This window comes from Odocoileus virginianus, chromosome 3, assembly GCF_023699985.2.
Source record: "Odocoileus virginianus isolate 20LAN1187 ecotype Illinois chromosome 3, Ovbor_1.2, whole genome shotgun sequence".
In the NCBI taxonomy this organism is placed as follows: Eukaryota; Metazoa; Chordata; class Mammalia; order Artiodactyla; family Cervidae; genus Odocoileus; species Odocoileus virginianus.
This window is the reverse complement of record NC_069676.1, coordinates 15,785,776-15,806,906: the sequence shown is the minus strand read 5'-3', so window position 1 is coordinate 15,806,906 and position 21,131 is coordinate 15,785,776. Positions and strand designations below refer to the sequence as shown.

The 21,131-nt window shown below is 54.3% G+C and overlaps 2 protein-coding genes and 1 non-coding gene across 7 annotated transcripts; 2 read left to right on the top strand and 1 right to left on the bottom strand.

Moving 5' to 3' along the window:
* The first annotated feature begins 632 nt into the window (after positions 1-632).
* On the top strand, positions 633-6,273 carry CRB3 (crumbs cell polarity complex component 3). 3 transcript variants are annotated; one of them, XM_020916824.2, is made up of 5 exons: positions 633-904; positions 1,146-1,327; positions 2,244-2,326; positions 2,837-2,980; positions 3,319-6,273. In XM_020916824.2, exons 2-5 carry the CDS (start codon positions 1,246-1,248, stop codon positions 3,388-3,390), a joined length of 381 nt encoding a protein of 126 aa, XP_020772483.1. In that variant the 5' UTR covers positions 633-904; positions 1,146-1,245; the 3' UTR covers positions 3,391-6,273. The 3 variants fall into 3 exon arrangements, with proteins under 3 accessions (XP_020772483.1, XP_020772482.1, XP_020772484.1); XM_020916823.2 differs by having other exon boundaries at positions 633-924; XM_020916825.2 differs by having other exon boundaries at positions 636-924; positions 2,247-2,326.
* On the bottom strand, positions 3,840-13,281 carry DENND1C (DENN domain containing 1C). Of its 3 annotated transcripts, XM_020916826.2 has the most exons (23): positions 13,169-13,281; positions 12,250-12,314; positions 12,124-12,167; positions 11,923-11,972; positions 11,147-11,266; positions 10,995-11,064; positions 10,727-10,807; positions 10,566-10,631; positions 10,410-10,463; positions 10,187-10,297; positions 9,267-9,367; positions 9,115-9,160; positions 8,907-9,008; positions 8,692-8,817; positions 7,607-7,711; positions 6,747-6,837; positions 6,606-6,646; positions 6,049-6,120; positions 5,403-5,447; positions 5,226-5,333; positions 4,954-5,033; positions 4,604-4,811; positions 3,840-4,492 (listed from the first exon to the last, which is right to left on the bottom strand). In XM_020916826.2, the coding sequence occupies exons 1-23, from the start codon at positions 13,183-13,185 to the stop codon at positions 3,899-3,901; spliced, it is 2,397 nt and encodes a 798-aa protein (XP_020772485.2). In that variant the 5' UTR covers positions 13,186-13,281; the 3' UTR covers positions 3,840-3,898. The 3 variants fall into 3 exon arrangements, with proteins under 3 accessions (XP_020772485.2, XP_070320947.1, XP_070320948.1); XM_070464846.1 differs by having other exon boundaries at positions 3,840-4,811; XM_070464847.1 differs by lacking the exon at positions 11,147-11,266 and having other exon boundaries at positions 3,840-4,811.
* A 2,983-nt stretch (positions 13,282-16,264) lies between these two features.
* Positions 16,265-16,337, top strand: TRNAV-CAC (transfer RNA valine (anticodon CAC)). The gene has a single exon. It is a non-coding gene; the product is annotated as a tRNA-Val (tRNA).
* Positions 16,338-21,131: the final 4,794 nt, after the last annotated feature.

Genomic DNA, 21,131 nt, shown 5'->3' with positions numbered 1-21,131 from the left:
GAGCTCAGTTCTATGCAGCTGTCCCTCCTGCAGGGTTGTTTCCTGCAGGATGTGTCTCAGCAGGTATTCCTCCACCCAGGAATGCGTTATACAGCCTCCCCCACCACAGGTGTATTCCATCTACATATTCATCCATATGGGACTTTTTCATATAACTGGGTCCCCTACAGGCGTACTTCAATGCAGGTGTGTCTTGTACAGGTGCTTCTAATGTCTTTCCACACGGCAATTCCTCCTGCAAGTCTTGTTCATTTCATAGGTGAGCCAGGGAGATACATTCCCAAAACAGATATGCCCCGCGCCACAGTGCCTCAGCCGGGTGTTTGTTAACAGGCAGGTTGCGTTCTCTACAGCTGCATTCCCCACAGGTAGGCTTCCCTTCAGCTACACTCCACATAGACGTGTTTCAAAGCAGATGTGTCCCATCGGCGTTCTTACGCATCCGTGCAGATGTCTTCTTTACACGTTAGCTCTCATGCAGGTGTGTCCCACATAGCTGTTTTTTTCTTAGAGGCTCCCCATCCCCGTCTGCCCAAGAGAAGAGTGCTTCACACACCGATGTTTCCATGCCCTGTGTGTTTCCACACCTGGACAATTCTACAGGTGTGCCGGCAGTGCAGGTGAGAGGCCGCTTTTACACCTGCGCGCTTACACTTCTTTTTACGCCTTCCGATTGTAGGATTGGGTTCCCGTTACAGGTGCGTCCGTGGCGCGGCCCCGCCCCCACTAGGCCCCGCCCTCTCATCTAGGCTCAGGTGCAGAAGCCGGAAGTGCGTTCCCCTCCCAGGTGAGTGACTAAACTTTCCGGGTCACGTGAGCGGGCGGAGCTGGAACAGTGCGACCCAGCCACTGACCGACGTACCGAGGGTTCGAGCGAAGGACCGGCATCCAGACCCGGAACGAGGTAGAAGGCGCCCGGACCAGGTAGGGTGGCAGGTCGTGCGGCTGGGCCTGCCGCCCCCTCCCCCACCCTCCCCTTCCCCTTTCCCTAGCCCAGGAACGCGCCGCCCCGAGTTAATCTTTAATCTCTGACCTCTGGCGGCGGGGAGGGGCGGGACTCGCGGGTGGCCGGCACGGGTCGCCCCTCCCAGGGGCCTGTGCCTGGATCCGGCCCCCTCCCCCACGCCCTGGCCTTTCTCCTTCAGCTCCCAGGTGCGGGGTCGAAGGTACCCCCGTCCGGAGATGCGGTAGGAGCGGCGCCGGCGACAAGCCCCTTCCCTGTGCCACCAGCCTGTCACCCGGCCCATGGCGAGCCCGAGCCTGGAGCCGCTCCTGGCGCTCGGCCTGCCACTTCTGCTGGCCCGCTGGGGCCGGGTCGGGGGGCAAGGTAGGTACCGGTCCGGGGCGCTGGGGGTCTGGGCTCTGAAGAGCTGTGTCCATGGAACACTGAGAGGTCAAGAACCCAGAGCGGGTATGTGATGCCTTGGGAGCAGGAGTCGATCGAGTCAGAGCTGGAGGGTTAGAATTTCTGTGTCCTTCCTTGGACGGTTGGAGTTGGTCTAGGAGAATTCCTGAGTTGGGTGGAATTGTGAGCTGCCGGGAGAGGAGGCCTGCGGGCCGGAGTCTCAGTAAGGTTGAGGACTCTGGGGAAATGTGAATCAGGAGGAAGCCTGCCTGGGGCTTTAGGCCCAGGTTGAGCAGACTGGCCTAAGGTGTGGACCCTGCCTTTCTGCCCTCTATTCTAGTTTCGGGTGCCTGGGGGGAGGTGTGTGAGTCAGACACTCCGGGGAAATACAGGATCCGCCCAGCTCCTTAAGAGCTGAGGGAGGGCCGGGGAGGTGGGTTGTGGGGGGGAAGGGTTGGGTTTCCGGACACTATCCATTATAATAGCCCCCAACTCAGTGCAAACTGCAATCTGCTGTTGGTTGATTACAGTAAGGCCATCCCCTTCATGGAGGGTACCCACAGAATGAAAGACTCAGAAGGGCAGAGTTCTAGTGAGGGGAAATGCCCACGGATGATGAAGATGTTCCCAGTTGGGAAGGAATAGATGGGTATTCATTCATCTTCTCTGGGGCTTCCCAGATGGCTCAGCAGGTAAAGAATCCACCTGCCATGAAGGAGCTGTGGGTTCGATCCCTGGGTCGGGAAGGTCCCATGGAAGAGGAAATGGCAACCCACTCTAGTATTCTTGCTTGAAAAATCCGGTGGACAGAGGAACCTGGCAGGCTATACAGTCCATGGGTCACAAAGAGTCAAACACGACTGAGCAACTTAGCATTGTCTTCTCTACCACTCCCCAGCAGTTTCTACATCGAGCACTTCTACAAGTGTGAACACCACCGCTTCGCCCTCTGGCCCCAGCCCTGGCTCCAATGGAGCCCTGGTGAGTTGAGTGGGGAGGGTGGTATATAGGGGAGGAGGAGCAGAAGGGATTTTATTGAGGAGTCCCTCAGGTAGCGGATGGGAGGGCCTAGACTTTCAGGGGTGACTGGTTGGATTTGGTGGGGGGAGGCATTGGAGAACCCCTGTGGGAGAGACTAGGAGGCCAACTTGGCAAATGAGGAGACCAAGAATGCCTGGAAGGGAGTGAGCAAGAATACCCTGCCTGGCAAGGTCAGGAGCCCCCTGTGCCTCTCAGGGAGGGAGAAGGGGGAGCTAGAAGCTTAGGTGTGGCAGGCACTTGGAAGGAGGACCCCAGACACAGCAGGTGGAAGAGGCTGGAAGCCCAGGTATGATAGATGGGGATCAGGAACCCTGGGGGAAGGAACCCAGTCGCCCAAAGCAACAGGTGTTGGGGGAGGGGATTACCATCCCCAGAGGCTTCTTGCGGTCAAGGGGTGGACAGGATGTCCAGGTTCAGGGGTAACTCACACTGGTCCCCCCTCCCCCACAGTCGCAGGAGGCCACCACTGCCATCATCGTGGTTTTCTCCCTCCTGGCTGCCCTGCTCCTGGCTGTGGGTCTGGTCCTGCTGGTGCGGAAGCTACGGGAGAAGAGGCAAACAGAGGGCACCTACCGGCCCAGCAGTGAGGAGCAGGTGGGTGCCCGAGCTCCTCCGCCCCCCAACCTCAAGCTGCCGCCTGAGGAGCGGCTCATCTGAAGGCTGGGGCTGGCCGCAGCCACCACCACTGCTCAGGACTGCCCGGCGCTCGCTCTCTCACAGCCACCGAGACACCAGCCTCTGATGGTTCTGGAGGACTTGGGGGGCCATGGGGCACCTGCCGGGCGGGCCCTGCGAAGCATGCCGCCTCTGCTTGACTCTGCCTGCAGTTGGGGTGCCAGGGCTGGGGACCCACCTCCTCGCTTGCTGCACCATCGGTTATCTGTCCCGCTGCCGCACAGGCCCGACACTACCCCCCTCTCCTTTCCTTTCAGTTCTCCCACGCAGCTGAGGCCCGGGCTCCCCAGGACTCCAAGGAGACGGTGCGGGGCTGCCTGCCCATCTAGGTCCCCTTCCTCTACCCATCACCCTTCCTGGTTGTGTGACCTTGGGGGAAGGCAGAGCCCTCCCTGGGCAATCAGACCCACCCAGTGCTTAACAATAGAAGGGAAGAAGGTGCTTCTAAGACTGTGCCCTTGATGGCAGGGGACACTGAGGCTGCTCACTTTACACAAATATCTATATAGTGGGTGGTGAGATATTATAAGACCTTCCTGTGGGCTGGCAGGAGTAGGAATTAGCCTAGATGAAGGAGACTCCTACAGGGCACATAGGCTGTTGGGAGAGGAATTCTAAGTTCTCAAGGGTCCTAGGGGCTGGGAGGGCTTCCTGGAAGGGAGGGGCTTTTAGCTGCACCTAAGAGCCAGCCTGAGGTTGCCTCAGGAGGGGAGGTGGTGAGTGGTTTGGGTTTCTGAGCAAAAGAGGGCTCCCAGATAAATTCATCAGGAAAATCCAGTTTTGGGCTCTTGAGGCTTTATTAACAAGGGGCCAGAGTCTCTCCCAGACCCTTGGTCCTTAACCTTCAAAACACTTTTTAAGCTCAGCGACTCTGGGTCCGCTCCTGGCCTGGGGCTCCTGCCAGTTGCTTGCAGGTACAGCTGGTGACCTGGGGGCTTCTGGCTCCTCGAGGGGCTGGAGGTGAACTGCGAGCAGGCCCTCTGAAGGTGGGGCTCCAGGGTTCTCTGGAGAACCCAGATCCGAGAAAGAATCAAGGGCTTGGGATGTCCAGGTAACACCCAAGTTGGGCTCAGGTTGGGGGCTTTCCGGAGGGCTGGGCTGGCTGGGTGCTGCCAAGAGCTGGGAGTAGGGGTCCTCCTGGGTTGTGGATTCTTCAGTTGCTTCATGGGGAGGGGAGAAGCGGAGAGGCTGGGGCTCTGTGGGAGAGGATCCAGGGTCCCCTTTGCTGCTGGGGTCTGCAGAAACTGTCAAAGACTGGGATGGAGACTCGATTTCTGGGCTGGCCTCTGAGGGCAGTTGGCAAGTGGGGTGCTTCCCGGAGCTTGTGGCATCTGAAGGCTGGGGGTTGTGCAGAGGCAGCAGGGACAGGGACTGGGGCTCTGGCGGTTTGTCATCATCCACTTGCCAACTCGATCTTCCCGGTATGTCAGGCTGGGTAGGGATGGGAGATGGGCAGTTTGCTGGCTTTTGGATGAAGCAGGCGCTGGCAGGTTGGATGGACAAATGGGGAAGGACTGGGGGGCCAGGGAATGGGGGTCTCACCAGGCTAAGGCAGCTGTCCAAATCTTCTCTGTGGCAGCAGTCTAAACTCTGGCTGGGCCGCAGGCTACTAGTCCGCGTGGCGCTAGTGCTCAGGCTGTCCAATATCTCACTTAGCAGATCCAGTTCTTCTCCAGACCCCAGGAAGCTGCCGTCCAGTGCTTCCTCTGCCCACAGGTCCTGAGCATCCTCTGGGCTCAGGGAGGGTGTCCTGGGTGAGGATGGGCAGCCTGAGGTTTCTGCCCCAGACCAGCTGCCCTAAAGTGTCTGGAGTCCAGGGACCCACTTTCCCATCAGTCTGGCCCCCACTTCCAACACTACCCACCCCCCAACCCCCTGCCTTGGAGTCTTACCTCTCTTCCAGGGACTCAGAAGGTTTCTCTTCCAGCCTGAGTCTCCTGCTAGGACGACTCCTAGGGCGAAGGGGCCGGTTCTGCAAAGGACACATTTGGGGGCTGGGGGTGGGGCCTCAGGAGCTACAGAATCAGGGGGGCTTTGTAAATGGGGGATGGTGTGGGCACCTCATTTGGGGGTAGTTGAGATGTCTGATTGGAGGCAGGGAAGGGGAGAAGGACTTGGTGATAATTCCAGGTGTGTGCATTGGCACTAGGTGGGAGGGGCTTACCTGTCCAAAGTGCTGGGTGATAGGCAGGCGCTGCTGCAGGCGGTCTGAGCGGCTGGTGAGAGAAGGGGCCCTCAAGGAGCCCCCTCTCTGCAGGCCAGAGTCCCCTTCCTAGGAAGAGAGTGGGTAAGCCAGGAATGCTTCCCCCCACTGCCCCCTGGCATTGGCCACTGACTTTACCTTGTACATGAGAAGACTCTGCACACCCTTCAAGCCACTCTTCGCCTATGGAGGAGCCAAAAGAGTGATTTGACACGGGCATTTGAGAACCAGGCCCTCCACCCCCGAGGACAGATTCGTCTTGCCATCTGCTCATGGGTGTCTCAAAATACATTCAGAATCCCCCTGTGCCAGCTAAGGAGTCAATACAAACATGCCTCTTTGACTAATACAAAAGGAATATTCCCCGAGGAGATAACCCCCAAATGAAACAGGGAGTGGCAAAGCCGGAACGCCATAAAAAAAATCAGTGTTTAAAAGCCGAGCAAAGGATAAAAATTCAACAGATGGTTCCGAGCTGCAGGAGCTGGTCCCAGAAAACTTTTGGATTTGGGAGAAAAACAAAACACTAAGCATGGAAGCAGGAATGTTAAGTGTCTCAGAAGGGATACCCCAAGATGTTTGCCAAAGAATCCTGGTGATCATTTTTAAATAGGAAAGACGTGATCTGACAAATGTGAAAGAACACAGTCGATGGAAAATAAAAGGAAACATTGCAAGTGGTTTAACTGCTGGTTCAGTTCTGATAAATTGTCCTCTAAACGGGAGGTTAAAACATCCTCTGGCTTGGTCACCCTGGTAACTGGTCTGTCCACCCCAGCCTCACCGAGCGGTACATGTTCCTGACAGCTGGTTGGGTCTTGGCCTTGACGGAGTGCAGAAGGGCACCACCCCCTTTCTGTAGAGAGAAAGCCAAGGAAGAGAGGCATAGGCATGTGGGGTTATCCTAGACCCCCCTTGCCCACCCGGGCTGTGTGTTGCTGGAAAAACCCTTTTCCCTCTCTGAATCTTCTTTTTTATTAAATAAATTAAAAAACTGAGTTATAATTTACACACCATACAAGTCACTTGCCTTAGTTGCACAACTCAATGATTTTTGGTAGGTTTACAGTGGTTGCATAACTATCACCATAGGCATAGAGGTTTTTTGTTTGTTGTGTGTTTCTTTGTGTGTGTGTGGTATGTGGGATTTTAGTTCTCTGACCAGGGATCAAACTCCCCTGCCCTCTGCATTGGAAGCGCAGAGTCCTAACTGCTGGACTGCCAGGAAAGTCCCTCTCCCTGAGTCTTGATTTTTTTCGCCTCTTTTTATAAATGGGTATAGTGAGGATGGCTATGGGTTTAATTTAATCTTGCAATAAACACTAAAAGTGGTGGTACTACCTTCAGGTTGTCTGCCCAAAGCTGGTAGGAGCGGAGTGTCCCTGCAGAGAAGAGAGCAGAGAGCACAGCATTTTCAGGGTGGGTGGGCTTAAGCGGGGGTGCTGGTGGGGTGGGGGCTCTGAGGCCAGGTGCAGAGCTTACCTGAGGAGGCCCCACTACAAGTGATCTCCTGCTCAAAGAGGTCTGAGAAGCCTTCACCTGTGTTCAGCTTCTCCAGTCGGCCTTCGATGAACTGGGGGTGTGGGAGAAACAGGAAATCGGGGTGCCCAAAACATTAGAATGCGAATTCTAGGGATCTACTTCCATCAAGACATAGAAGACATCCTTGGCCCCACCCTTCCCCAACATGAGGCCCCAGGAGTCTGGAGCCCACCTCAACAAGCCAGAGGTCCGCCCCTCCCCACCCCAAGTCAGGATCTGTCTTCAGGGACCACACTCTGTTGCTCACAGGGTCGGAGAAGTAAGACTGCCACTCCACACATGCCTGCCACCTCTCAGTGACCCTGGGAAGAGGTCGATTCCACCTCCAGGGACCCTAGAAGCCAGTTCGCCCCGAAGAATACTGAAGTTCATCCAACTTTCCCCCAAGAACCCAAAAGTCATGTTCCACCTCCCCCTCCCCCCATCCCTGGGGTCCAAGAGACCAGCCTGCCTCCCTTCCCTGCAAAGGGAGTCTAATATGAACCTCCATCCTCGATCCAGGAGGCCCCCACGTTAGGACTCAATAATTTGGTTCCAGCCCAATCTCCTCAGGGACCTAGAAGTAAAGCTTATCCCTAGGAACTCAGATCAGGGGCTTCCATTTTTAGAGATCCAAGAATTCATGCCTCTCCCACCCCAGAGACCCTGGAGAGGGGGATCCGGCGGGGCCAAGTCTTGCCCCGCCCAGTGAACCCAGGCGTCCATCCCTCCAGCCCGGGCTCCGCCCTCTGGGATGCGCGCATCAGCGCCCATAGCCCCGCCCCTCCGGCCTCAGCCCCGCCCCCAAGGCTCGGGCCTACCTGTTTGAACAGCTGCAGGTGGACAGCCCGCCGGTGGAAGGCCTGCAGCGGCGCCCCGGGTTTCTGGGCCAAGAAGGCTTCTTCACTGAAGGTGACAGGCTGGCCCTGGAAGAAGGACTCGAATTCTAAGCTCCTCGCGGCTCTCCTGGATCCCTTATTCTGCCTTCCTTATTCTACCGTCCCTCTGCGCGGCGAACATTGATGGAGTGCCTCTGTGTGCTTGAACTCCTGCAGGACTTCGTGGGCAGCAGGGAGGACCTGGGCTTTTACCCGGAGGAAGGTGGCAGATGGGACCTGACTCATGCTCCCAAGTGACTTCTGGAGGTTGCGAGGAGGTCAGACTATGGATCCCGAGGGTGAGAACCCGGAGAGGGGACTTATAGTGACTCGAAGAGAGCGCTGATCCAGGCAACAAACAAACAAGGGGGCCAGACTGGAGTGGAGACAGAGGAGGAGGAGAAATGCACCGTTTCCGGCTGAGTTCAAGGGCAGAGCTGACTGGAACATCAGATTCTCAAATGATCGAACTCCCCGACAACCTCTTTATAGAACAGTTGTGAGAAACTGGGGGTAGGGGTGGGAAGGGTGTCAGGGTTGAAAGTCAGCAGATCAAAGCCCTGGCTTTAACACCCACCTGCTGTGGGTTTTCGCCAAGCCTTGGTTTTTTCATATGTAAACTGGGACCATAATAGTATCCCTCTCATTGTATTGTTATGAGCATTGAGAAAATAAGAGCAACTGTAAAACCTAGTGTTTATCTATTGAGACGTGCCAAGCACTGTCCGAGTATTTCAGACACTTAGGACCTTTTTGGGTGGGTACTATTGGGGTCCCATTTTACAGATGAGCAAACAGAAGCGCTAGAGAAGGAAATGGCAACCCACTCCAGTATTCTTGCCTGGAGAATCCCATGGACAGAGGAGCCTGGAGGGCTATAGTCCATGGGGTTGCCGAGTCGAACACGACTGAAGCAACTTAGCACGCAAACGGAAGCTCAAAGTAAGCACTCCGTAAAAACTGGGTATTATTATTCTGAATTCTGCAGGCACCCACGGGGCTGCTTCCTTCTCGTTCCTGCTACTCACCGGGCTGCAGACGAGGGCATCGCGGTACCCTCCGAAGAGCAGGGCCTGGGCTTTGAGGAAGAGACGGGACACCCCTTCCCCAGGGGCCAGCGCGACCTTCCTTAGCCGCAGCCTCAGTAGAGACACCTGGGGGACAATGGGGCAGCGCTGAGCAGGCAGGTGCAGAGCCTCGCCAACCGGATGTGGCAGGAGGCTGGGGACAGGGTGACACTGACCACGTCTGGGGGCAGGGCCTGCACGTCGTCGAAAGGTGTCTCCAAAGTGTTGGAGTCCAAGTTCATCATCACGACGTCCTCCAGGGCTTTCTCCCGCACTCTCTGCATTGGGGAGTCGGAGGGGGTGGCCGCTCAGGGCCCGAGGATCTCGGGAGGGGAAGGGTACACACTCCGCCCCCCCGTGCCATCCAGGCCCACTCCCTCTTACCTCAGCGAGACTGGCATGCACTCCGATGAGGTAGGGCATAGGCGCGCTGCGGAAGACCGAGGGAGCCCGGTTACGCAGGCGCCGCCCCCGGGTCCCCTGGACCCCAGGCATCTTCCCCAAGCCCTGCCCCCTCCCCAGGCCCCGCCCCTCACCAGCAGTAGTCCAGTAAATGCGGCGGCAGCGTGGGAATCAGCACGTGCTCCCAGTGCATGGGATACAGGAGAGCGCAGGACGCGTGGACACAGGAGGTCAGCTAGGGACGGGTGGAGGGGACCCCTTAGAGTCAGAGCCTGGACTCCCAACTTCAAGGATTCCTCGCTGGGACGGTGGCTCCCCCGACTTCATTCCTCACGTCCTCAGTCTCCTGTCTCCCTCCACCCCCCTTCCTCAGCGAATACTGGGTAAGAAGTGAAAACTCAAACGCTTTCACGTGAAGGCCAATAATTCTGCAAATTACAGTGCTGGGGGCAGGTGGTGCCAGGACTCGGCACGTGTGAGTCTCTTTCTCTCTAGGGGGCGAAGCTAATATTCAACTCTCCGGATCACTCTCCTTTAGGGGTAGGACAGCCACCCAGCCCACCAACCCCATCCTGAAAGAAGCAGAATTGAGCCGGACCTGGTCCCGCCTCTGGGGGTGGAGCAACGGTTAGCCTCACTGACCCCACCCCTAAAGAGGTGGAGCTAGAATTCAGTCCCTCCCTGGTCCCGCCCCTAGGGTGGGGCCAGCTTGCTGCCTCCAATTCCCCCGTCCTTCCTTGCTAGGGGCGGAGCTAGAATTTAGGCCCCCCTGCGCTCACCCTTTGGGGGGCGGAGCCAGTCTTGTTCCGGCCCGTAGTGGGTGGAGCCTGGACTCAGCGCACGAAAGCCAGACTATACAGCATCCCCCTCGGATTTCCCCCAACAAGGTGGAACCAGGGTTCAACGCAACCATGACCTTCAAAGGCGCAGAGCCAGGACTTTGTCCTCGGGTCTCGCCTAATGGGGCTAGAGCTAGGAATCTGCCCCGGTTGTCCCGCCCCTAGAGGCCAAGCGAGGCCTCTGTCCCTCCCCGGCCCGGCGACCCCCGCCTCACTGTGCTCAGTTTGCTAGACGTGAGCAGGACCCTTCGCTCTGCCAAGAGGGCGGCGAACAGTCCCACGATGTTCTCGTCGGTCACCGCCACCACCAGCTCCGTTAGGTTCCTCTGAAGAAAAGAGACAGATGCTGGACACGAGGGACCACAGGATCTCACAGCCCCCTCCTGGTTTCTGGACCTCTACTCTCCCCGAGAACTCCCTCCCGGGGTCTCTACTCACGTTCTCAGGAATGGATGGCAGGCGGCCGGAGTCGGGGGCCACGAAGCAGGACAGCTAGCGAGGGATTGGGGAAACAGGGGGAGGGGGAGGACCGATCAGTCAGTGGATTGTCCTCACGTGGATCCCAACCTTCCAGGGTTCCCCATCTCTGCTCACCGACATGTTCTTCCCAGGGACAGGGGGCTGCAGGCCCTGTGCACTGGCAATCCTCACTCCACTGCCCTGGGGGAGAGATGTAGACTGTACTCCTCAGGGCCTGGGTACAGCCTATCCCGCCACCGGAGGTCCGCAGCTGCTCAGGGGTGAGGAGTACTCACCAGCTCTAGACCTATTGAGGCCTGGGTCCCAGGAAGGGGCTGCTGCAGCACATTCAGAAGAAGTTCATCCACCTCTGAGACCTGGGTGGGGGTGGGAGGTCTGAGCCAGGACGTGGGTTGGGGACTCTGAGGGTCTTGACTCAGGCTGGGTGGTCTGGGAGGAGTCAAGGGGCCCAGGTCAGGCCTGGGAGGCTGAGGGCTTGGGTGGTGGTGGGGGGTGGAGTGGGGCTGGGACTCCTGCAGAAATGACAGGGAGGGTTGGTCTCACTTGGTCTTGGGCCAGGAGGTCCCCCACTGTGTTCAGCAGCTTGTAGAACACCTCAAACCAAGGCAAGTGGCTGTGGAGAGTGGACACAGTTTCTGTGTAGTGCCCCTGGGCAGAGGCCCCAACCCCCACCCCCAGACCCCCATCTCCCACACCTGAGGATACAGAGACAGCTGAGAGCACCAGCCCGCAGGCGGCAGAAACCAAACCTGCGTGTGCCGGTCAGATCCGTGAGCGCGAAGGTGAAATGCTGTACAGCGGTGCTGGGGGGCTCCCTGGGAGCAGGAAAGGATCTCAGAGACCTGGGCATCCCACTCCTGTGAACCCCCCTCCCCTCCATGCCCCTGACAGTGCTCCTTATACTGTGTCCATCAGTCTGGGGCCCTGGGCGTATAGGTCCCTAGTTGACAGGGTCCCTGGTTCTCTGAGTCCCTGGGTCCCTCTGTCCCTGGTTCTCTGAGTCCCTGGATCCCTCAAGTTCCTGGTTCTCTGAGTCCCTGGATCCCTCAAGTTCCTGGTTCTCTGAGTCCCTGGATCCCTGAGCCCCTGGGTCCCTCAGTCCCTGAATCTCCTCAGTACCTGGATTCCTGAGGCCCTGGGTCCCTGAGCTCCTGGGTCCCTGAATCCCTGAGTCCATGGTTCCCTGAGCCCCTGGGTCCCTGAGTCCCTGGATCTCTGAGCCCCTGAGGCCCTGGGTCCCTGGACCCCTGAATCCCTGGGCCTTTGGAACCCTGAGTCCCTGGGTAAATGAGTCCCTTGGTGTATAGGTCACTATTTGTCAGAGTCCCTGGGTGTCTGAGTCCCTAGGCCCCTGAATTTCAGATCCCTGGGCATATGAGCTCTGCTGTCTGAGTCTCTGGGTGTTTGAGTACTGAGGGGTCCATGAGAGGTCTGGATCTCTGGGTCCTCGGAGGTCTGCTTCCTTCCATACCTTTCCACATCAAAAGGGAAGCAGAATTTAGGCACCATCTGCATAGATTCCTGGGGATGAAGAGAAGCACACACTGCTTGGCCACTCGGGTTGGGCCCCACTGCAGAGCTCCCAGTGGTGGTCCGGGTCCGAGACGCTGGGTCCCCTCCCCCTGGGGAACAGGCCCTGGCCCCGGGGGAGGAAAGGAGCCAGCCTGCATACCTGGTCCTGGAAGTCTGGGGGGAACTGCCGCAGGATGGGGGGATCTGCACGGAAAATGAGCTACTAAGTGCAGGGTCCCAGGCCCACCCTCCATCTCCCCTCCTCCAGCGATGGCCCCTGACTCACCTTCCTGCAGGGAGGCAGGGTAGGCTGCTTCGAAGAACCAATCAAACAGGGCAGGGGGACCCCCTCTGTGGGACAGAAAAGGGTTTAGTGGGTCCAGGGACTTGCTTCTGTGTGTGCCCGCACATGTGTGTGATTGTGTGTGTGTGTGTGCAATTCTATACTGTATCTGCCTGAAAAGATCGGACTCTCCAGGTAAGACTGTGTGCATGTATGGCTGAGCCAGTGTGAAGATGAATAACATCCCCCTTTTCTTGCACAGCTGGTCGGGTCACTGGGTATACGTGCGAGGCCCTGCCCCAAGACTTCATGGGGCCTTGTGGACTGACCCCAGGTTTCCTATCAAAGGAAAGAGGGCAGTGTGCCCTGCCCTGATCCTCGTGGGAGGCCTGCCATCTCTGTCTTCCTCCCCTGGCCCTCTCCCTCCACCCACCATGCAGAGGCTTCAGGGACTGGGCTCAGAGAGAGAGAGAGACAGAGAAAGAGGATGGGGAGGGAGTGCAGACACATGGTCCCAGACATGGGGACCTCCTCACACTGAGCTTCATCCTCACACTGACATAAATCCCACACAATCAATCACACACATACAGACACGCAGAGTCCCCCTTCCCTCACTGCTGACCCCGGAAGCCAGACTCCCCATCACTGAGATGTATCAAAAGGCACACGCTCAGAGGAACAAACTTAATCATACAGAGGGAGAGGGAGGGAGAGACGGGGGGAGGTCCCAGAGTGGCCTGAATGTGCCTGAGAACAGAGTCCATACTGTAGGCCAGCTGAGTCCTGCTCTGATTCCATCCACCTGCCCCTGTGGCTCACAGTCCCTCCCGGGCCTACCCCAGCCTTGCTCCCCTCAGCCCCAGCCCAGGCCTGGTCTGGGAATCTTGGTCCAGAGGATGGGAGAGGGGGCAGCTCTTACTCGGCTGTGGATCCCATGGTCCCTGGAGGGCTGGCCCAGCAGGACCCTTTCCCCAGGGGTCCTGGGGGCCTGTGCTTTCTCGGGGCTGGGCCCTGAGCCGTCTCAGCTTCCTGTGTGGCTGAGAGAGGAAGTTTAACGGGTGACGTCCTCAGAGGAAGGCTCCTGCCCCCACCCACTGTGAGAGACCCAGGCGTCCTACCTTCTAACCTTCCGCAGGATGGGTGGGCAAGAGGTCTGTGGGCTCAGAGGCCAGATCCCCCCCAAGGTCTGCCAGGCTGGGCCATGTGTGGTCCCCACCATCACACCCAAACCTTCCCTTCTCTGTAGCAGCCCAGGACTCACAGTTTGCCTAAAATGCTTCCTCTTCCTTCAACTCTTTTCCCTTTGGTCCATCTGCACTGGCCATTCCTTATGGTACCGCCAGAGGGAGCCAGGATGGAGAGTGGACATGGGGGGCACCAGGAAGGTGGATGGACAGCAGACAGAATACAGGCACCAACAGGCAACACACACATGGCCACGAAGTGACCAACACAAACAGGCCAGAACAGTCACAGACCGCAGACAGACACAGAGAGATATCCAGTTATAAAGGCAGCACATAGTCACAGACACAAGGTGACGACTACACATAAAGAAGTCCTTGTCCATCCAGATGACAGGTGCAGGGGAATAACACACAGCTTGCACCCAGCAAACAGCTCCAGACAGAGACAACAGACACACACAGAGAGACCACAGTTGTCAATACAAATGGAATATCAGAGAAACAGACCCAGGCAAGAGACAGAAATGCACAGGGCACAGATGTAGAGCAGTACCAAAGGGACAGACATGGTCAGGGCCCAACCTCAAGTCAGATTCATAGCCAGGCATAGTCATACACACACACACACAGAGACACACAGCCAGACACACCCAAACAGTGTTGCAGACTCAGAAACAGACAGACACCTAGGTGGACAGATGTCATGTTGAAAAACAAAGATCCGTAGACACACCAAGGCAGGAGACATGTATGGTCATGCACATACATGCAGAATCCCACAGACAGGGACTTCCCTGGTGGTCCAGTGGCTAAGAATCCACCCTCCCAAATGCGGAAGGCTTGGGTTCAATCCCTGGTCAAGGAACTAGATCCCACATACCACAACTAAGAGTTTGCATGCCACAATAAAGACCCAGTGCAGCCAAATGAAATGAATAAATATTTTTTAAAAAATTCCACAGAGTCAAAATGCAGCAGAGTCTTCAAGACTCCTAGGCTCCCTGCAAGATATTGAGAATATCTGTGTGGATAGAGGCATGCATTTCCACGAGTCCACATGCGGCCTGGCGTGGCCTGGGGTATTTGGGGTTGAACATGGTGTCCGTGTGCCTGTAGAATTTGTGTCTACTCCATCAGGCTGAGTGAGAATGTGGATGACTCGGGATTTTCCTTCTGTGCTTGTCCACATGACTGTGGGTGCAAGGGTATTTCCACTCTGGGTGGTGGGGGGTTAAGTTAGTGCATAAGCGTATGAACACACACACAGATATATACACACATATTCAGCCCTCCAAAGCCTCCAGCCAAGATGTAGATGGATGAGGCTGATCACAGCTTGGTCCGCTCTTTCTAAAGGGAGCTGGATCCCAGTCAGGCCTGGGGATCAGGGGTACAAAATACCCAGGCCATCCCTCTCTGCTTCACCGTTTGGGGCCTTGCTATAGAGTGCATATTTGTGGGGCCCCCTGAATTTACATGCTGAATCTCTCTCTTTTTTTTGGTGTGGGCAGCTAGGCTTGATGGATCCTAGTTCCCTGACCAGGCATTGAACCCAGGGCCATGGCAGTGAAATCTCGGAGTCCTAACCACTGGATAACCAGGGAACTCTCAATGCTAAATCTTTACCCCTAAGGTGATGGTATTAGGAGGTGGGGAGTGGGTCTTTGGAAAAATGATTACATCATGAGGGTGAATCCCATGAATTGGATTAGTCTCCCCTTAACCCTGAATATTCATTAGAAAGACTGAAGCTGGAGCTCCAATACTTTGGCCACCAGATATGAAGAGCCGACTTGCTGGAAAAGACCCTGATGCAGGGAAAGGTTGAGGAGAAGGGGGCAACAGAGGATGAGCTGACTCATCCTCATGAGTGATAGCATCACTGACTCAATGGACATGAGTTTGCACAAACTCTGGAAAATAGTGAAGGACAGAGAAGCCTGGTGCACCGCAGTTCACGGGATCGCAAAGAATCAGAAATGACTTAGCGGCTGAACACCACCACCACCAACAAACTCATAAAGGCAATGCCAGAGAGATCCATCACGCCCGCCACCATGTGAGGACACGGCAAGAAGACTGCCATCAGTGAACCAGGAAGCAGGCTTTCACCATAACTTCTGGCACCTTGATCTTGGACTTCCAGTTTCCAGAACTGTGAGAAAGAAACGTTTGTTATTGATAAGCCACCCAGTCCTTAGTGTTCTGTTAACGGCTGGAATGAACTAAGGCATAATCTTTGCAGACATATTTCAAATCCTTCTTCATTTCTGAAATTCACTCCAAGGCAATCCAATGGCAAACCCATGGGGTGGAAAAGAGAGAAGAGCTCATGCTCCTTTGTGAAAGTGGGACCCTATCTGTCCTTGTTTCTGCATCTTTTTTTTTTGGCTGCGCTGTGCAGCATGCAGGATCTTAGTTCCCTGACCAGGGATTGAACCTGTGCCCTGTGCAGTGGAAGCATGGAGTTTTAACCTCTGAACCCCCAGAGAATTCCCGTTTCTGCATTTGTATCATAAGTAAACATGGTGCTTGTTTCAGAGATCCCACGAAGGTTTAATGAGAGATTTCACGTGATATATTTAGTACAAAGTCATGCCTGAATCAAGCTTTTTGTGTGTTCTGTCCATGATTAGGGGAGACAGGTCAGGGAATTGGTTAAGAGAGTAATTTTGGAGTCAGAGATGCTTGGATTCAAAACCTGACTTAGTTCTTTAACATCCCTGTGACCTTAGGCACGTCATTTGACCTCTCTGTATTAGTTTTGTCTGGCTATGTAATCTATCACCCTATAGTTTGTGGCTTAAAAGAACACACATTTAGGGACTTCCCTGTTGGTCCAGTGGCTAAGGCTCTGCACTCACAATGCAGGGGGCCTAGGTTCAATCCCTGGTCAGGGAACTAGATCCTACATACCGCAACTAAGCATTCATATGTCACTGATGAAGATCCCACGTGTCGCAAGGAATGTGCTACAAAGATCCTGACCTGACACAGCCAAATAAATAATAAATAATAAATATAAAAAAGCACACATTTATTATCTGACAGTTTCTATGGGGGCCAGGACTCTGGACACCGCTGATTCAGGTCCTGTACTGCGGGGTCTCTTTGCTGTAATAAGGTGTCAGCGAGGCTGTGGTCCCTTCTGATGCCTCAACCAAAAAAGGATCTGCCTCCAAGCTCACAGTGGCTGTCGGCAGGTGTCAGTTTATTGTGGACAGAGCACCCCAGTTCCTTGCTGACTGTAGACCAGAGGCTACCCTCAGGTTTTTGTTGTTTTTTTTTTTTGCCATGGGGACCTTCCCAACCTACTTCTTGCTTCCCCACAACAAGCAAGCTGAAAAGGCAATAGAGAACTCATCAAGGCAGAAGTCACAGGCTTTCGTAAGCCAGTCTCAGAAGGAGCATCCCATTGCCTTTGTCGTATCCTGTTGAGCAGAAGAAATCTCCAGGTCCAGCCTGTGCTCAATGGGAGGGGAGAACACAAGGGCATGAACAGGGAGACAGGCATCATTGAGGGTCATCTTAGAAGCCACCTTCCACCTTCCCTGTGTCTTTGTTTCCTTGCTTTATCTTTAAAATAATAAAAAAAAAATAATTTAGGGACTTCCCTGGTGGTCCAGTGGTTAAGAATCCATCTTGCAATGCAGGGGATGAAGTTTCGATCCTTGGTCAGGGAGCTAAGATCCCACCTGCCTCAGAGCAACTAAGTTCCCACATCACAACTACTGAGCCTGAGAGCCACATCTAGAGAGCCTATGCACTGCAATGAAAATCCCACGTGCCACAACTAAGATTCAACACAACCAAATAAATATTTTAAAAATGAAAAAAGAATTTTGGTCACCACGTGATTAGTGGGATTTTAGTCCCCCGATCAGGGCCTGAATTTCTGCCCAGGCGATGAAGTTCAGGTTCAGGGACTGAATCTCACCCCTGCAGTAAAATCAGAGTCCCAGTGACTGGACCACCAGGGACATCCCTGTTTCCTTCCTTTAAAAGTGAGAAAACATGGGAATTCTCTGGCATTCCAGTGGTTAGAACTCTGTGCTTTCACTGTGGAGGGCAAGGGTTCAAACCCTGGTCAGGGACTAAGATCCTGCAAGCCACGTGGTGCAGCCAATAAATAAATGAATACACTTCATACATCTTTATTTATTTTAAAAATAATTTTATTTATTTTTCGCTATGCTGGGTCTTCATTGGTGTTTCTCTAGTTGCAGCGAGCAGGAGCTATTGTCTAGTTGCTGTAGTTGTGGCTCCTGGGCCCGTGGCTTATGGGCTTAGGTGCTCTGTGGCATGTGGGATCGTCTCAGACCGGGGATCAAACCCATGTCTCCTGCACTGGCAAGCAGATTCTTTACCACTAAGCCACCAGAGAAGCCCCATACATCTTTATTTAATTTTTTTTAAAGGAGGAAAAGAATACACCTCACAGTGTGTTGTGGAGTCTCATTGATTCACTTGCTCCTTCACTCAGCAAATAATTACTGAATGTCTATGTGGCATAAGCTGGTCTACACGTGTGGTGAGCAAGGTAGACAAGATTCCTTGAAGCTTACCTTTCAGTGGGGAGGGAAGGGGACAGACAAAAGAAACTAGAAATAGACAAGATAATTTGCGTTAGTGAGAGGTGCTATCAGGGAAACACCTGATAGGAGAAAACAGAGGGAAAGGGACTAGGTATAATTTAGAGTTGCCAGGGCAAGGCTGCTCTGAGGAGGTGTCCTTTGACCTGAACCTGTGGAGGAGGAGAAGCCAGCCATGTGCACACCTGGGGGAAGAAGGAGCAGGAACTGCATGTGAAAAGGCGCTGCAGCTGCATTGAGCTGAGCACATAAAGGCCACTGTAATTTCAGCTTCAGGAGGGAGGGGGAAGGTGATAAGGTTGCCATCATCAGAGTAGAGACCAAGGTGAGAAGTCTGGGTTTCAGTCTGAGTAAGATGGGAGTTGTGGGTGGGAGGGTTATTATTTGCATACAAAGGCTCCTCTGACTGCTGTGGGAGGAGGACAGTGCATGCTGGGGGAGGGGGGTGGAGGTGGGAGTGGGGGTGGGGTGGCAGGCAGCGGGGAGCCCAGGGAAGTGAGGAAGGGGATTGACTGGGTGAGCAACAATGGCAGCTTAGACCAGAGTGTAGATGGGAGGAGTGAACTCGCTCAGCCGTGTCTGACTCTTCGTGACCCCCGTGGAGCCTGCCAGGCTCCTCCATCCATGGGATTCTCCAGGCAAGAATACCGGAGTGGGTTGGGAAGGAGAGAAGGGGTCAAAGTCAGGACACATTTTGGAGACAGAGACAACTGGATTCAGCAAAAGATCCGAAGAATGTTTTGGGTGTAGAAAACAATGAATCAAGGCTGACTTCTTTTTTTAATCTTTTACTTTTTAAAAATTTATTTTTACTTGGAAGATAATTGCTTTACAAGAACTTCCCCAGTGGCTCAGTGGTAACGAATCTGCCTGCAATGCAGGAGACTTGGGAGATGTGGGTTTGATCCACGGGTCAGGAAGATCCCCTGGAGGAGGGCACGGCAACCCACTCCAGCATTCTTGCCTGGGAAATGCCATGGACAGAGGAGCCTGGTGGGCTACAGTCCACGAGGCTGCAAAGAGTCGGACATGACTTGGTGCCTAGACAACAACAATAGGGAGTTTTTCTGTGGCCAGGTTATATTTAGGATAAGAAAGACAGCCAAGCTTGCTGCCTAGTTCATCATCTTTCTGCTCCACCGTCCAGTGATGTGATGAGCCTGCTGAGATGGGGGTGGCTGCAGGCTGGATTCCGCAGGCTGTCTTCCTCTTGGCTGTAGTAGGACCCAGGGAGGGGGCTGGGGCCCCATCTGGAGCTGGTGGTCCAGTGGAAGAGCTGGGTGGGAAAAGTGGGTTGGCTCTCAGCATCCCTCGCTTTCGTTCTGTCTCTCTCCCTCCTAGTTTGCCTTCCTGTGTACCAGAAGCTGGGGGAAAAACTACATCACCCAGAGTTCTTTGCAGCTTTGGTTCTGGATGCTAATTAGGTTCTACCCATGAGCAATGCTCCTGAGAGATCTGGAATGTAGAAGTGAGACAGAACAGTGTCTGTGTGTTTAATTATTTAAAAATAGTTTTAAGTTCATTTTAATTAATTTTGTTCAGTGTCCTAGTGGATCTATCTCTGTCGCTTCGTGGGTGTTGGGGTGGCGTGTTTTTTTTTTTTTTTGAGGGGGGGTGGCGTTTTTTAACTCAGTTATTTCCGGTGGCAGCCCTCTGATTCTCCAGTCTGCAGAGGAAGCAGCTCCCAGGGTGGTGTTCCAACCTACTCTAGGGCTACACCAAAGAGGGCCTCATAGGCAGCAATATCAGCATCACTTGGGAGCTTGTTAAAAATGCAGTTTCTCCCCTTCCTCTTGCCCCTTACTGAATCAGAGATTATAAGGTGGAACTCAGGAAGCTGCATTCATACAAAGCTTTCCTGGTGACTCTGCTGTGCTGTGCTGAGTCACTCAGTCATGTCCGACTCTATGCGATCTCATGGACTGTAGCCCACCAGGCTCCTCTGTCCATGGAATTCTCCAGGCAAGAATACTGGAGGGAAAAAAAAAAAAAAGAATACTGGAGACAGTTGCCATTGCCTTCCTCCAGAGGATCTTCTGGACCCAGGCATCGAACCCACTTCTTTTATGTCTCCTGCATTGGCAGGCAGGTTCTTTACCACTAGCGCCACCTGGGGAGTCCCCTGGTAACTCTACTGCACATCAAATTTCAAGAGCACTGGCTTACAACCCTCTCTCTCAGCCCCTCCAGAGATGCTGTAAGCCCCTAAATCCTCCTCTAAACGACTTATACAGCCACCAAGTGGATGCCTGGGAGTTCAGCAGGGTCCTCCTGCTGAGTATCCACTCCCTTTCTACTTAATATGCCTAGAGTTTCCCACAGTGAACACTGGCTGATAAAGTGCAATCAGAGTTCTTGACCTAAACTATCAGTTTGAATCCCAGGTTACTGCTTCATAACCAAGGGATCATGGGCAAGAAACTGTGCTGCAAATTGTAATTTCTAGAGATTTGGTCGTAGTTGTAGCTTCTGTTCCACATGCTCTTCTAGAATCTTGCTACTCAACCCTCAAGAGTTGGAGTCTACAGCCTATCCTCTGGAACCTGGACAGGCCTTTGTGAACACTTCAGTTAGGAGTCCTCAGAACAGCAAGTGACCTCTAAAGGTGTTAGAAAAATGCAATGGGATGTTTGCTGTTGGAGGAACCCAGCCTGGGCAGATCATGGAGAGGTCCTGACACCCTCCTTCTACCTGCCCCTGCTGAGCTCCCAGGAATCCACTTGGCAGCTATGTGAGAGTCAGTCATCTTGAAAGGAGACCCCTCAGCCTCCAAGAATATTCTGTATCTGATGCCACAGGGAGCACCAATAGGTTACCTTTCCAAGCCCTGCCCAAATTGCAGATTTGGGAGCAAAATAAAAAAATTGCTGTTGCTTTAAGCCCCTAAATTTGGGGGGGGGGGTTAGTTTGTATGCAGCAAAGGCTAACTGATACACTGTCTAAAAGCTCAAATCTTTTTTTTTTTTTCTTGGCCATGCCATGCAGCTTGTGGGATCTTAGTTCCCCAACAAGGGATTGAACCTGTGCCCTGTGCAGTGAAAGCAAGGAGTCCTAACCTCTGGATCACCCAGAGGTGATTATGTTCATTGTGCTATCTGTGCTT

Bases quoted from the DNA above. Each gene is read 5' to 3' on its own strand.
- CRB3 (XM_020916824.2), top strand. From the start codon at position 1,246: ATGGCGAGCCCGAGCCTGGAGCCGCTCCTGGCGCTCGGCCTGCCACTT. The intron at 1,328-2,243 runs GTAGGTACCGGT...ACCACTCCCCAG, and splicing joins GGGCCGGGTCGGGGGGCAAG to CAGTTTCTACATCGAGCACT. The intron at 2,327-2,836 runs GTGAGTTGAGTG...CCTCCCCCACAG, and splicing joins CTGGCTCCAATGGAGCCCTG to TCGCAGGAGGCCACCACTGC.
- DENND1C (XM_070464846.1), bottom strand. The intron at 11,267-11,922 runs GTATGGAAGGAA...TCCTGCTCCCAG, and splicing joins TTCCCTTTTGATGTGGAAAG to GGAGCCCCCCAGCACCGCTG. The intron at 6,647-6,746 runs GTAAGCTCTGCA...TCTTCTCTGCAG, and splicing joins TTGTAGTGGGGCCTCCTCAG to GGACACTCCGCTCCTACCAG.